Source organism: Ammospiza caudacuta, chromosome 4 (assembly GCF_027887145.1).
Source record: "Ammospiza caudacuta isolate bAmmCau1 chromosome 4, bAmmCau1.pri, whole genome shotgun sequence".
Lineage (NCBI taxonomy): Eukaryota > Metazoa > Chordata > Aves > Passeriformes > Passerellidae > Ammospiza > Ammospiza caudacuta.
This window is the reverse complement of record NC_080596.1, coordinates 42591387-42607233: the sequence shown is the minus strand read 5'-3', so window position 1 is coordinate 42607233 and position 15847 is coordinate 42591387. Positions and strand designations below refer to the sequence as shown.

Below are 15847 nucleotides of genomic sequence, written 5' to 3'. Positions count from 1 at the left end.
CTGAGGTTTAAAAAAACAAAACAAAACACAGAGGTATGTGGTTTGAGGACTGATTTATACAAAAATACAGCAGTGAATTAAACTTCAAGTCCTAAGAATAATTTTATAAGCAGGCACTGTCAACTCCTGTCAACTATTCTATAGAATCATAGAATAGTTAGGGCTGGAGGGAACCTCTGGAGATCATCTAGTGTAACATCCATGGCATCCTATTTGTCCTCCATTCACCGCAATGAACATATCACTATTAACAACAATCATTATTAATATTGGCTATTTAAACACAGATAAATTCTTCCTCTATTTTTATAAAATATTCTGCCAGTCTTAATTTCTTTATTCATTAGTTCAACCTGAGCCATAATGTCTATGGTGTAGAAAAGAGGCAGGAAATAGATTACTTTCTTCTTTTAATCTTTTAAATCTCTGAAGTGGCATCAATTACTACAATGCATTTTTATTCCTATTACCAAAGGAATTAATATATTTTTTTCTAAAGGGTGCATGAGGAAAATATTATTTAGCAAATTGTAGAAAGTCACATTATTTATGTAGCTAAAACTTTTAAAACATGAAAAAACCACTCAGTGTAGTTTTATTATTTTCTGGTTTTGTGTTATGGTCTTTTTTATGTACAATTCATGTATGCTTCTACTTTTAAAAATATTATGAAACATAAAAATCAAACTTGGAGTATCAATTTTTGAAGACTCAGTCCTGTATTTGTTATCTTTGTATATCAGGAAATAAAAGCCTTACCTCCAGTTATAAACATTCCAGGTGCACTAGAAACCCAGGCTAAACACTGAACAGATGCTGCTGCACTGGGAAAACTAAAAGTTGTGATACAGGACAGAGATTCAGAATCAACTAGTCGAATACCATTATGTAAATTAGCAACAAGAAGGTAATCAGTTGACAAAGGGTCCCACTCCAGAGCAGTAACTGGATCCTCTTCATCTGTTCCTTCAAGAGACTCTGGTCTTAAGACATGTTTCTGATTTTTAGAACCTTTAAAGTGCACAAGAAAACAGGTTATTTAAAAATTAAATCAAATACATACTTTCAATAGGTACAAGATTGGCAAACATAATTTTTTCCTCTCCCCCTGAAATTTTCACTAGCCTGCTCTCTTGTCTGCAGCAGTGAAATTTTGAAGCTTTCTTGGCAATATTTGACTTAAGAGTATTACTTTTTCTATCAGATTTGACTTTATGTTTAATACAGCAGAAAACAGAAACAGCTATCAGAGTTATAAACATAATTTTATAGGAAATGAAAGTATGTTAAATCACATACATTGTTCTAAGAATTTCTGTGAGTAAAGGTCTGCAGCACAGCATAAAATACAAGCCATTTGAATGCAAATAAATCTTCACACCACAGCATATACAGGCAAAATAAAGGCAGTAAGAACCAGAAAAACACTGTGGCAGTAAAGGCTTATTCTGAAGAACTGCCTTTAGACTTTTTTTCTTCTTAAAAATTGTGTGTGCAACTATGAAGTGCTTATAGATTCTGTAGCCAAAACAGATCATTCATATCTAGTCTGACACCCACAAAAAAGATTATATGTTTCACTTGATGATCCAGATTATTGAAACACACATTTTTAATATTATATTTATCTCCCACTTTTTTATTTTTTCAGAGAGATTAATCTTAGTTGTATAAGACAGAGTACAGTCCAAATGAAATAGATCTGTATTTTTGAAGTTGTGATCTTATAACAAAAAATATTACTGCTTTTCTAGAAATAAGGAATTGACACCTTCCATTATTCATAGACAGACTTCATGAAAAGTATCAGTCTGATAAATACTTAGATGTTATCATATTAAAATTGATTTCCTTTTCCCAGTGCCAGTGCTAACTCAGTCAGCACTACAGAAGCAAGAGAATCTATTATCTGTGAAATCCTGTGTGACAACTTAGTAGAGTGAACTGAAAGAAAATAAATTTTGCATGGTGTGACAGACATCTTTTCATAAAAATCCTTTCTTTAGGACTTTTCCCCTTTCTGAGAAGCTGTGGCCTCAGCAATAAAATGTAAACAATGGTTATCTGCTGCTGTGGAATGCAACAGGTGGATCCGTGATTGGTCTTGGGTGAATGTTTGGATTTACTGACCACTCACGGGAGAGCTGTTCTTGCTTTCTGCCAGGACACAGAACTTTGTTGATTCATTCCTTTTCTATTCTTGGCTTAGCAAGCTTCTGAGAATTTTTCTCTCTATTCCTATTAGCATAGTAATAATGTAATATATAGCATAAAATAATAAATCAAGCCTTCTGTACATGAGGTCAAGATTCTCGTCTCTCTCTTCACCCTGAAAAACCCTTGCAAGCTCTGTAACAGCATGGCTGTTGGAGAACAATACTATGTAAAATTAACACATTATTAAAGAACAGTTTTTCTCACAAAGTTGAAAATCAATTTTTATACAAGGAAGAAGCAGCCAGGAAAAAATTCAAATAGTCAACCTAATACAGATTTCTGCCTTTGAAGAAAACTATGAAAACAAGTGGAATTTTACCTTGAAATGAGCATATCAACGTGACACCTTCTTAGCAGAGAGCTAGACTATTTCTAAAGTATGCACAAATGTGTGTGGTGGATTTCAGACAAAAAGAGATAAATATTTTCCCATCTATCCTTTGACAGAACAGAACCACGAAGACAATATTAAGTATGAGGTGAGATTCTACCAATAAAATTGCAGAGGATTATGGAATATGAAACAGATGACTCCAGAAAAAATGCAAAATTAGGAAAGTAAACAAAAGATTCAAGTCCTTCCATTTAGAAAAATAAAATTGCAGAAAAGTATAGTTCAGTAGAAGATCATGGCTGTTATCATTTGCAAAAAAAAAGTTTATTGCAGTTGTGAAAAAAATGCAGTCTTATCTTGGTCTCAAAAGGCAGGAGACATAAAGAAAATGCTCTGAATTCTGTATCTAAGAAAGAATATTTTTGTGATATGGAAGGAAGGAATAGGAATATTGTGAATCAAGAAAAATGTTATGTATGTACCTACATTATAGAATCTAATTTTAAAAAGTGAAGAATTATATATGGAGAAACAAGAGATACATATATAAAACTAAATATTTTGTCATATGAGTTTTTACCTGATTGAAAAATAGAGAGGCTTCCATCAGTATGTCCAAATACCACCTTTCCTTTTTTCTTTGGATGCCATCTAAACAGACTGATATCTGACAAGAAACTATGTGCTTCTCTATGCACAGTTACCCCGCTGTCAGGTCCTGAGATAGTCCAAATGTACAGTGGACCTCTGTGCGACACAAATGCAACTGCGTCACCTGCATTCCAGCACCAGCCAAGGGATGCAGGAATTCCTGAAACATACAGGTACACCTTATAAGAACCAGGACACAAAATTCAGGTAGTATTCCTCGACCCAGTATCAGCAATGGCCTTGAAAAACAGTAGAAATAATTTTTCTACATAGAAGTTGCTAGACTGAAATTTAGAGAAGTGTGTGAATATCTTACAGTGTAAAAGTAAACTAGACTTCCAGAGGCAGGAAGTAAAATAATTTCCCAAATTATGTTTATGCTACTTTGATGGGCTGTATTTCATGATATCTACACTTCATCAGTGCCAAAGACAATCACACATTTGAAAGAAGATAAGCCTGATCCTGCAAACAATACTTTCAGAATTTCATTCACTACTTTGCTTTGCTATAAGTTATTTACCACTAAGATAGTAAAATACCAAGAATTTCAAAATGCCTGTTTTAGCAAAATACAATGAAATTTAGAGAGAAATCTAACTGAAGCAGATATTTTTGACAAGATCAGATATTTTAGTTCTGTAATAAAAGGGAACTCTTGATAGCTTTCTTCTGGATACATGACAGTTTTAATTCCGTTGTCTAATACCTAACTGTAGGCAGTCCTATTTAAGAATTTTGTTCTTAATGTCTCCAACCCTCATAATCCTCATAACTTAATAATATGTGCATGAAGGAATAAATGACAGTAAGACAAATTTCTGAAGCTGAAAAATTAAAACTGTATTTAGACACTTTTATGTGGCAGTGTAAAAGGGACTAAAAGTGAAAGCCATAAAAGGTTTAAACATATTATCTTAATTTAGTTTCTAAAAATATTAAAATAGTAATAACAATTTGTCATGTGTAGTCATTGGCTTAAGTAGATTTTTAAACAAGCCATGTATTGAAAAAAAGTAACAGCAATTATATTTATGCATATTATTCTTTTGGAATAGATTAAATCACTGTGGAATTTTCTTTCGCATTATATGGAAGACATAAAAGATTTCCAGAGGTATCCCTAAATTCTCTGGAGAAAACAGAGTAGGGAGTCCCAAAATAGCTTATTAGATCCTGAGATTCTAACTGTTCTTGGTTTGCACCCACTTTCTGACAATGAAAATGTAGGAGTCAAGGATACCTGATGAGACTGACTGCAAGAATCAATCTCAATTTGAAATACAGGTACTGGTATTGAAATACAGGTATAGATTTTGACTGGCATAAATCAGCACTGGACATGGAAATGTAACTGTAACAGATGCCTGACCCCCCTAGACTTGTAATACAAGCTCCAGCAGTTTCAAGGCCTGAAAGTTTCAAGGCCGAGACAAGATTCAGGTGGACAAGCATTAGGGTATTTAAACAAAAGCTGTTGATCAAATTCACTTATGATTTATACTTCAATCTGTTCAGGCCACCTTTTGTTTGCTTTCACTTAGCTAAGTCATTGTGAAATATTTTATTTTAAAATTTAATTGTTTATCCTTTATACAGTGATGAAAATAATGTTTGTTTTGGGATTTTTTTTCTCCCCTACTCAACAAGAAATCACTAGCAAAGTTAATTCTTGAACTGGTTAAGTTCTTTAGAGAAAAAGAATAATGTCTTTCTTAACCAAATGCAAGATGGTTGAAGGCAATTTACTCACATTACCATTATTTTCTAGAATGAACCGCAACAAATCTGACAAGAATATTGTAAGATTGTGTTAGGCAATTGTTATTGTGCTAGGCAAGCGTTAAATCTCCACCCTAACAACTATAGAGTTTACACTATATCAAGTATTTTTTATACCCATGGATCAAGCTGTATGGATAAAACAGATCTCCATGTCTAAAATACCTTTTGTATTGTCCAGCTTGGCCACAACTTTCTGTTCATTCACATTCCATATGATCACTAAACTATCTGCACTGGCACTTGCAAACACATCAGGGTTGTGGGGACACCAAGATATGGCTGTGATTGTCTTCTTGTGCTCAGACATAATTGCATGGAGCTTGAATTCATTGTATCGGTGATCCAGCTAAACAAATAGTAAAATTCATTTTAGAAACACATTTTTTGCAAACTTGCTTTAAATCCCTCTGTGTTGGAGAATACTTCATATAACAGTATTAGACTTATGGATGCATTTATAGTGCATTGAACTATTGCCAGTACCTCACATCTCAATAAAATAAATTTGCATATATTTGACTCAGAAAGAAAGGTTGCCTGATATCCAACTATGCAAAAAACAGTTTTATGTCTATCGTCCTGTCACTTAAAAATTATTATATTTCATTTAGAAGTGTACTCAAACAATCCTAAAATGTTTTATTTATAGGCATGGTAGCAACAATTTAGTAATCTCCAAGGTGGTAAACAGGAAAGAATATAAAAATGAGTTTGAAATCCTTCTCACTTTATAAATTACTTAGTACAGTTAAAAATACATATTAAAATAAAGCCCAAATATGACACAGTAAATTTTGTTCATTTTAATCCTACAACCTGTATAACTCTTAAAATTAAAGTACATCCTTTATTTCCTCACATATTTCTCAATCTGAAAATTCTATGTCACAGCATTTCTGGTTTTTTAGTTAGATGTTAATATACAACAACTAAAAACTTCAGAAGACCACAGTGCTGAGCTGTTTGGGCTCCAAATTAAATAAAGGTAGGTCACTGAATCCTCAACTTTGGACCATGAAACCCCTATGCAAAAGACTATTTTATACTACAGCTTCAAATGGAATTGTGGAATTACTTCATTTCTCCCTCAGAACCCAGTCTTCTATCACTGAGTTTCACACATCTCAAATGTTTGCTGCACTGTAAGCATGTCTTCTAAAAATAACTCTTGACACACACAACTTCAAGGGTACCCTGAATGTAATATTGAGCTTTGCAAAAGATTTTGTTGAAAGGGTTCAAATTGAGATCAACAACAATATAAAAGCGTAACTAATCAGATAAACAAGAATAATCTTACCTGATAAATATAAACAGCAAGGGTAGCACAGTAGGCAAATCTGTCACCACTAGCGGCACATATATCCTTATTCCAGGGCTGACATCCAGCAGCTAAAAGTCCCACTTGTTTCACATGTGACATTTTTGTCTTTAAAAGAGAAATTCATTGGACCCCAAGATTACAGAATATTAAAGATTAAAATGCATTTTTGTTCCCATAAATAATTTATAAATGTCTACTTTAAAAATACAACTTTCCTAAGATACAAATGAATGTATCTGAAATAAAGACAAGCAGATGTTCAGAGGCTTCAGTGCTACACAAGAAAGGGTGCCTAACACCATTCACAAAAAATTCAGTTGGAAGAAAAGAAGGGTGCAGAGGATCCCGCCCCTAAAAACTTGAATACTTCTTGATTTGTACTAGCTGCAACTGTTCATCATGTCCATTTTCTTCTGTGGTTCAATACTTTCTCTATTACAGTTTACTGCCTTCCTCTGCTCTCCCATTCATCTCCCACTGACAGCCAGACAAAATAAACCATATACTAATAGTTTTAAGGAAAACTGACATGTAGAAAGGTCTTCAAATCACTTGCATAGAACAGCTCTTTATCACATTATTCTCATTATCATCCTTTCTGGAGAAGCTTTCTAAATTCTCTTCATAATTACTGCCTAACAAAAAACTTTGAAGTGAGCTGTGAAAAATCAAAAGCAAAGCTTAGGGTAACATTACTGTACAGCAAACTATGCTTTCTCTGTCCAAAACAAGTCTCACAGTACCAGCTGTGCTCAGAGTGATAAAACTGAATTCAACATAAAAATGCAAGAAATGCTTTGCTGGGCCAGACCAATTATTTACCTAGCCCCCATTTCATTCACGATAACGTCAACATGTTACCTAGCAACAGAATGTCTCAGGGCCACATTTATGCTGTGGATAGATTAATGGACTGAGGGACATCAGGTGGAAAAATATTACATGGAATATGGAGGATGACATCTTTAGGTCAAAGAGCTAAGACTATAATCCTGAAAGAGCAGGACAGCCACGTTAAATTTATCAAGTGTTAGGTACCGTATCAAGTTTCACAAAGAAAAGGGAATTAATGAGAAATGAGACTTCAAATGCAATAAAGCATTTTGAGGGAGCAACTGTTGATGAAGTACAAGGGTTGGTTCCTCAATGCACTGCTGTGTAACAGTTTAGCACAGATATGTTGCTGTAGATCAGTCTTGACCTACCTGATGTAGAGGGGAATGTATAGAGGGGGAAATATTTTTCTGGATGACAGTAGTATTAAGACACTTACAGAACAAACTTTATACAGGTGTTGCAGTAGTGATCTACAGTACCCAAAGAAACCAATTGGTCACTATCAACTAAAAATTGGTTGTCTAAATATTATCAGAATTTTATTTTAATGCATTTATACTAGGGATAAAAATAAACTTGAATTATTAATTTTATTTTTAATTTTTCTCCTCTGCTTGGTATATCTGCTTAGCAGGTAAACAGTAATGAATAATTATAGGTAGCAAATTTCATATGTTTCTCTCACTTTGGAAAGTGAAAAAAAAAATTGAGAGTGACTTATTTTGGGGGCTTCTTTAGCAGAAGATCGGGATCAGCTGAATGTTTGAGATTGATATCTCTCAAAGATATCACTGACGCTAGTTACAGTGCTTAAACATTCTGAGTGACTACCAAATGACTGAAGGAAATGAAATGCTCACATGTGACCTTTGAAAATTTGGTGAAAGAGACTGCAACAGCAGAATAGAAATATACAGAAAATCAAGTTACAAGATATAGCTTTGTTCCAGACTAGGGCTTTGGCTATTAGACTTCCTTTCTATCTGTCAATAATTTTTATTCTTCCGACCTTTGCAGTAAATTAGAGATTCCAGAGAGAACATTTCTATAAATTGCATAATCTTGCAACTTCTTTGCAATCCATCTCATGCTCTAAATGGTGAGTTCTAAATGATATGAGAAATTCATCTAATTATTTAAAGAATCAACATCATCAAGTGGCAAAAATAGCCTCCAAACTTCTTATTTTTCCATTTAATGTTCTTTTACTGCTTAGTAAAATTACAAATTCCAGAGGTCCCTTCTATGCAATTAAAATGTAAATCACATATGCAGAGAAATAATTTGATTTGGGGCATTCAGAACAGACTTCTAGTTCCCACGAAAAAAATAACTGGCACCATTAGCAACCACTTTTACTGAAATTAACATCCCCCAGCTGATCCTCCAGCTGATTAGATAATTATTTTAGGAAAGCACAGAATACCTGGAACTAGAAATTTTGGGTTCTGCTCTTGATTCCAGGGAAAACAATGGTTAAAACTGTAGGTGTTTCAGCAAATTGAAAAGGGATGTTAAAAAAAGGCACGGTGAAGTAGGAGAGAATGAGCTGTAAAATATTAGATTATCATAGGTTTAGTTTGCAGGTTTACTGCCTGAAAACCATCAATGTAAGACTGATAAAAAGTTGACAACTATATAGAACCAAAGACTACACAAGCCTTTACTTCATAATAATAAAAGATTTTTCTCACTTTGTATAGATACTCTTTTTTTACCTTCTCATATGGGAGCTAAGAATTCTTGATTTGATGAAGTTTTAATCTGTAAGAAAAAATGGTTTAAGACTTGTTTAATTTGCAGTTTGATTCCACGTAAAATTAATTGCAAAGCCAAGATCTCTTACAGATACTAAAACAGAATTGTACAGATTTTTCTTTTAGAGTAACAACAGATTTGTCTTGTAGGATTCTGCAGCAATCTCTTTTAAAATACTGCTAATAGGTGAAATTTTTCAATTTTAGATGAAAAATGTTGGTCTGTAATATAGTGTTATTTCACTGAGCTAAGAATTCATGCTTAATAAGTATTCTTAAACTTTGATTAGATTTTCCCCATTTAAATATATGTAAAAAAGTTACATATATAAAATATTCTAAACTTTATTACAGAAAAGAATTTGCATTTTAATAACTAATATTTATTGTTTAAAACTTGTTCTTATTTCCTCCTCTTTGTAATGATATACAACTTGACAAGAGGAAGCATTTGCCTTGAAATTCAAAATGACAGTATCTAGAAGAAGAAATGACAGTTGTGTGTGGAATACTGACTTGCTCTCTCGTTGGTATCATGCCTTAAAGCAATTTCCTGCACATCTTTTCAAACATTATAGATTTCTGTTAAGCATAATTAACCGAATAAGCAGATATAAAAGAGAAAGATGTATTCATCAAAGCAGCCTGAGCAAAAGGACAAAAACGTAGAAATGCAGCATAACTGAACATATGTATGATTTCACACTTGGTGCATTTTCATACAATGGAGATGTTTTATACTTTGTAAAGAAGTACTTTATTTTAAAGTAATTATATTTGACTCTTAAGTATACAATGAAAAAACCTCTGTGTGTGTAAAAAAAGCATACCACATTGGGAAAGCTAGCAGTGTGGGCTCACAGTTTCCAAGGAGATGAAGGAAAGAGGGAGGACAACAAAACCCTTTCTTTTCCATTGGCAGAAACAGCAACATTCTAGGTCCTTCCTTGTTGCTTAATATAGAAAAAACCCCAACAACCAACCACATTAAACTGAAAATTGGTATATCATAAATATTATTTAAAAACAGCAACTGAATTGACTAGATACATATCATGGCTTTATATCAATAACTTAAAGATAAATGCCTAATAATCCCTACCTTAGCATAGGTATCAATTTTTGGAAAGCACTTTAGAATTTCCATGTTCATTCCAATACCTTGCTGGTCCCAAAAATGGAAAATATTGTTCTCATTGTAGAATGAAATCACTTTACTTGACAGATGGAGGAACTAAATCTTGATGTTCCCGAATAATGCAGTTACTACAGGATGCAGGAGAAAAGACTGAGTGTTGTGTCACACCACACACAAAACTGCAGTGCCAGTAGCCTGGCAACTGCAGCTCTTTAACAGGCACCATTTTAATTTTAATCTAACTCCTTTTTCTCTGCTTCAGCTACTCAGTGTATTTCAATGCTCATTGTATTTCCCAATTGCACTATGATAACACTTGTAGAATAACAATAGCTCTTTAAACCCATCACTTAACACTTTCATTATCAATACAGTGCAGGCATGTCATCAGTATCCATAAATATCTAACCATCAAGCACAAGCCACAACAGATGCTCACATGTGCTTTGATTGTGGTCCATGTGCTGTAAGACCTATCCAAATATGCAATATGGCATGCATACAAAAGTGGATATAGAGTAGCCTTATGTTAATCAATATGCTTCTGTGTATACAAAGTGTAGTTTCTTAACAGCTACAAGCAGTAAAGTGCTAGTGTCCTCTGCTTCTGTTCACTCTATTGTCATTATTTTCCATCAGGTTTGTCTCTTTTCTTATGTGGAAAGCTTGCTGTCACTCCTGTATGTCAGACATATAAAACTCTCATATATCTCATCCACACTACTGTCCCAAGGCACCAATATTTTTGTCAGCAAATCAATGATAACATAATAATTAGTAAGATCTTTAGTGATATAAAGACATTATATCATGTTATTTCTCCTTGAAAACATTGGGTGTATTTACCCATCCTTGGAGATGAAAATGTCACCTGTGAACCAGAGTTTCAAATTCATTACCCTATCCAGTGGGACCAGTTAGAAGCACTGGATAGTGGACAATCATTTTATCTTGCTAAAAGCATGAAGGTGTTCAAACTTATGAAGAAATGTTGGCATGTGTGCAAGACAGAGCAGAAAATGACTTCTGACTGAATGTCTGCCTCAACAGCACTGAGATGCATGGAAAAACACAAACATAATTAGCATTGGTGTTCTTCAATTGGAACTGGGAAACACCAAGCACATTATAGCCATGTTAGGAAATTAAAATCTCAGTAATTCTTCCTGACCCATGAAATGAGAGTAATTGGAAATACTCTGGTATATATGGAAATATTCTGGTATATATACAGCTTAAAAGACAATAGATAACTTACAATATGAAAACTTTAACAAAACAAACAAAAGTTCTACCTGCTTTGGAATACTGCAAAATACTAACCAATCTGTAGTCTTGATGTGGTTTAACAAACTGCAGTTACTACTGCAGGTGTCTGAATAGTCTGAGACAATGCACACTACTCAAGCAACTCCTCTGGGCAGTGATAACCAAGCCAATATCTGCAGAGTATTGCTTAATCATAGTTTGCAGATAATGTGTACAATACACAGAGATATGTATACAACCATGTCTGATCACATAATGAAGCATCTAAAAGTCTGCATAAGATTCTGTTCTCAACTTCCAATACAGAGTTACAACAATCACCAGAAGACTGCTTTTCTGCTGGCAAATTGCCAAGACTGCTCTGATTTCAGATAAAGTTACCTCTTGACACATCTCACACCCGAATCCCTGATGACAGCTGTTAAAAGGTAATTCTACATCTGAAGCACCCATATCATGAGTGACATGTAAAATGAGAACAGTGGAACAGTATTAATAACTGCCAGTTTTTTATACTTATGAGCATATAGCTGGCATTATCAAGTAATACACATTAATCCAATGAAAGCAGCTGTTTTCACTAGCATCTCCTGCATTCTAATTAGCTAACTATATAGTCTGAAAACAGAAAAAGAAATCACAGAAATGTAAGGTACCATAAAAGAGCTTAATACAGTGAGAGAAATGTGACTTATACCCATTTCCCACCATAAATCTATGAAAGCAGCTGTAGACATGCAGCTAATACATACTAAAAATAAATCCAAGTAATCCTGCAAATGTTGCTATAGTAACAACTCCTCCTCAGAAAAATGGTAATAAAAACATAAAGCTATCCAAGATAAAACTTGGAAATGACCCTATGTGAATTTAATCTCTCCCAAGTATTTGTGGTTTACCCTATTACAAACTATAATTATTTCATTTTACTCCATGCATGGTATATTCATTCCTTCTAATACAACAAAGTGTAATGTTTGCTTTTCATCTCATTGCACGTTAAAAAATTACTACTTGTTAAATTATGCAACCTAAAAGATGCAAGTAGGTGGCTGTCATACTTCCAGTACCTTTTATGCAGCTAGCAACATTAATTTTCAAAAAAGTCATTTTGTCTCAAACCACGACAACTACTTTTGATATAATCAATATAATAATAAAGAGCAGCTTAAAGAAGAAAAATATAAAAATAGTAAAAGAGAAAATATCACTTTAAGCAATTCTTACTCTTTGTTGTCCTTCATACCAATCATCTTCATCAAACCAGTGGGAAATATAAGTCATCCAAGCCATGAAAGAAGGCACAGTTGAAATAAAAAATACAGAACCTGAAGACATATAAGTACAATAAATCCTGTGCTAAAATTTATTCAACAGTATAACAAGCTATTCAAAGATCAGATCTGAAGTCTGTGATATGATTTGAGATTAATAAGTTTTAAATTAGTAAATATGTAATCTGAAATACTTTTAACAGCAATTTAAATGTTCTACCTATTTGATTTTCTAATGGAAATCAGAATTCAATACTACAGTAATTATTAGATTATATATTCCAGTATTTAAAATTGAAGCAGGTTAGTGCTTCAAGATTGATTTTGCCGTGCTTCTGAGCTCCAAAAATGAGGTGCTGTTTGAGTCATTCTTATCTGTCTTCTAAAAAATTACTTTCATTTTTTAAAAATGTACTATCTACAAAATGTAGTTCAGTGCACAAAAGCTTGTACTGAAATTTAAAATATGCTCAGAATCATGGGGAATGATTTGTTTTGGTTAAGTAGGGAGTGGTTTCAATTGGCACAGTAGGAGGGGCCAAAATTATCGCAAATACCAAGCATCGGTCTAACTTTTTTTTTTTTGTAAGAGGAAAAAGAAAAACCTGCAAGTCCATTGTTCACAGCCAGCAGAGCCTAAAGGGCTCAGCTGCAGCCACCAGCGTTGGCTGAAAAATGTAAAAAGCCTAATTTAACCAATTCATCAGAATGGATCTGCTTCTTTTCTCTTCCTTAGAAGAGTTTCACATATCTGACAACATTTATGCCTTACACAGGTAGTATCCTTTTCTGGTATGCCTCCAAGTTTCACATTAGGTTTCACAGTGCATTATGCCAGTGAAAATGAAGGGTAAAAATGAATAAAAGCTGTACTACCACATTTCCATGCTGCAGCAATATACTTCTTCAGCTGTGCTATGTAGGAGACATTATCATACAAATCTTCCTGACTGCATGGTTACAGCAGCTCAAATCCTCAATAGACATTGTGCAGACCTAAAAAAACCCAGTTTCTTAAGAAACCTAGGATCCAAATATGCTCTGTCTTTCTACGCTGACTTAACAAGCTGTTCCTCAGTTTGTAATATAATAAATGTAAAAACTAAACAGGGAATTCTATTGCTTAATCAAGAAAAAAACAAAGCAAAGTCGGAAAGTAGCTGGAAGTACCAGCTACTAACTGGTTGACATTACATGCCAATTCCACAGAGCAATTCTGTGTTATTACCTGTCCTACCCCAGAATGTGTAGTTTCCATTAAGGGTACTGTATAGGCAGGTGAATTCTCCAGGGGAATAAAGAAAAACAGCAATATTTTTGGTTCAAATCTCTTATTCAGAAATTCTGACAATCAAGGTGAAAAAAAGAAAACAAACCCAAAACAAACCACACACACAAAACCATAAATACTTAAGTCAAAGCACCCAGTAATAGGAAGTAGCATTCCAAGATTATCAGATTTTTTGTAGTTATACAGTCATCCATGTAAATGGATACAGACACAAGGATATACAGAACTTCCTACAATACTGCTGAAATTTTTCAAATTAATTGCCCTTTGAGATTTCAGCTCAAACATAAGCATAAGCATAGTGCATAGAATTGCATGGTCTCATAAACTGTATGAGAAACATGGCACCAATTCAGTCACCTCAAATGACAGCACTGAAGACACTCCTGACCATAACCATGGTCTATGAGCAATCAAGAAAAACATTACTGATGTACCACTTCCGTGAACAAAATTTTAAAAATTGTGAAAACGTATCCACATTATTACTGCTTGTTACACATGAAAATCATGGTTTCAAGTAAATAAATACTTGCCCATTATGGAAAGTCTTTGCTTTCACGGTGTTGTGTCTTTTTTATAAGGGCACATAGTATCACTGAGAATCTTGATCAAACAATGACAAGTAGTTCAGTAGTATCAAACTTGTTTCTCTTTTATGCCTGTAGCTGTTCCACCATCTCTGAAAACGTGTTTCTTTTGTATGCCTATGTATTGGTTTTGCACCCTCTGGCTTTTGGTAGTTAGGGGAGCCACAGAGGCGGCTTCTGTGAGAAGTTGCTGGAAGCTTCCACGATGCCTGGCAGAGCCAATTCCTGATGGCTCCTGAAGATGGACATGCTGCTGGCCAAAGCTGGGCCAATGAGAGAGGCTGGTAACGCCTCTCTGATAACATATTTTAAGAAGGAAATCAAAACAAAGTGCAGGTGGTTTTTTATTGTCAGACAAGAGGAGGAGGTGAGAACATGTGAGGGAAACAACAGAAGCACCAAGATCAGTGGAGAAGGAGGGGAGGAGCTGTTCCAGGTGCCACAGCCATGATTCCTCTGCAGGCCGTGGTGAGACCAAGGTGAAGCAGCTGTGCCCCTCAGCCCTTGGGGATCCACGGGGAATGCAGAGATCCACCCACAGCCCACGGGAAGGTGTTCATGCTGGAGAGGGTGGATGCCTGGAAGAGGCTGTGATCCAGTGGGAGACCTGGTGGAGAGAGAGGGCCCCTGCTTCCCGGCTGGAGCAGCCTGTCCTTGGAGCACTGCGCCCCGTGAAGAGTGACCCACACCACAGCAGCTTCAGGAGCACTGTGTGCCCATGGGAGGGGCTCACATTGCAGCACTTTTGGGAAGACTCCTGCTGGTGAGGGTGCACCCACTCTGGAGAGGTTCATGGAGATCTGTTTCCTGTGGGAGGGACCCCATGATGTAGCAGGGGGAGGACTCCTCTCCCTGTGCAGGGGAAGAATGCCTGGGGTGATGAACTGAGCAAACCTCCATGCCCTGTCTCCCTGCACTGTCGGTGGGAAGGAGGAAGGGGTTGGGGAAAAAAAGGTGTTTTTAAGGGCTTATTTTACTAATTATCCTTCTCTAATTTAGTTAGCAATAAATTCACTTTGTACCTTTAAGTTGAGCCTGTTTTGCCTTTGGACTTTTTTTCTCTCAATCCTTACCTCAACTCATGAACACTTCATTAATTTTTCTCCCCTCTGCCCAGCTGTAGCAGGGGAGGGTGAGCAAGTGGCTTTTGTGGGCACCTGAAGTTTGGCCACTGTCAAACCACAACAGCCTGTACCTACTCCACCATCTATGTGATCTGAGTTTTCCAGTCTCAATACCAACCTGTCAGAAGAATGAGTCTCTCAAGACAGACAAACACTGTGACTCACATTTAGTTTCAGCATCATCAGGGAAGCATGGGCTAAAATGGATATGGATACTGTATTATCCTTTCAATAAACTGGTAAATATCTTCAACTG

General features: G+C 35.2%; 1 protein-coding gene across 4 annotated transcripts in view; it reads right to left on the bottom strand.

Moving 5' to 3' along the window:
- Positions 1 to 12771, bottom strand: part of WDR17 (WD repeat domain 17) — a 44575-nt gene extending 31804 nt beyond the window's left edge. For 3 of the 4 annotated variants that reach the window (XM_058803332.1, XM_058803336.1, XM_058803334.1), the window contains exons 1-6: positions 12540 to 12771; positions 10008 to 10171; positions 6288 to 6416; positions 5150 to 5333; positions 3132 to 3362; positions 760 to 1011 (exon numbers count right to left, since the gene is read on the bottom strand). In XM_058803332.1, the coding sequence (XP_058659315.1) occupies positions 760 to 1011; positions 3132 to 3362; positions 5150 to 5333; positions 6288 to 6416; positions 10008 to 10058 (847 nt within the window). In that variant the 5' untranslated portion in view covers positions 10059 to 10171; positions 12540 to 12771. Of the gene's footprint in view, positions 1 to 759; positions 1012 to 3131; positions 3363 to 5149; positions 5334 to 6287; positions 6417 to 8866; positions 8913 to 10007; positions 10172 to 12539 lie in introns of those variants that run through there. The other variant, XM_058803333.1, reaches the window with a different exon arrangement.
- Positions 12772 to 15847: the final 3076 nt, after the last annotated feature.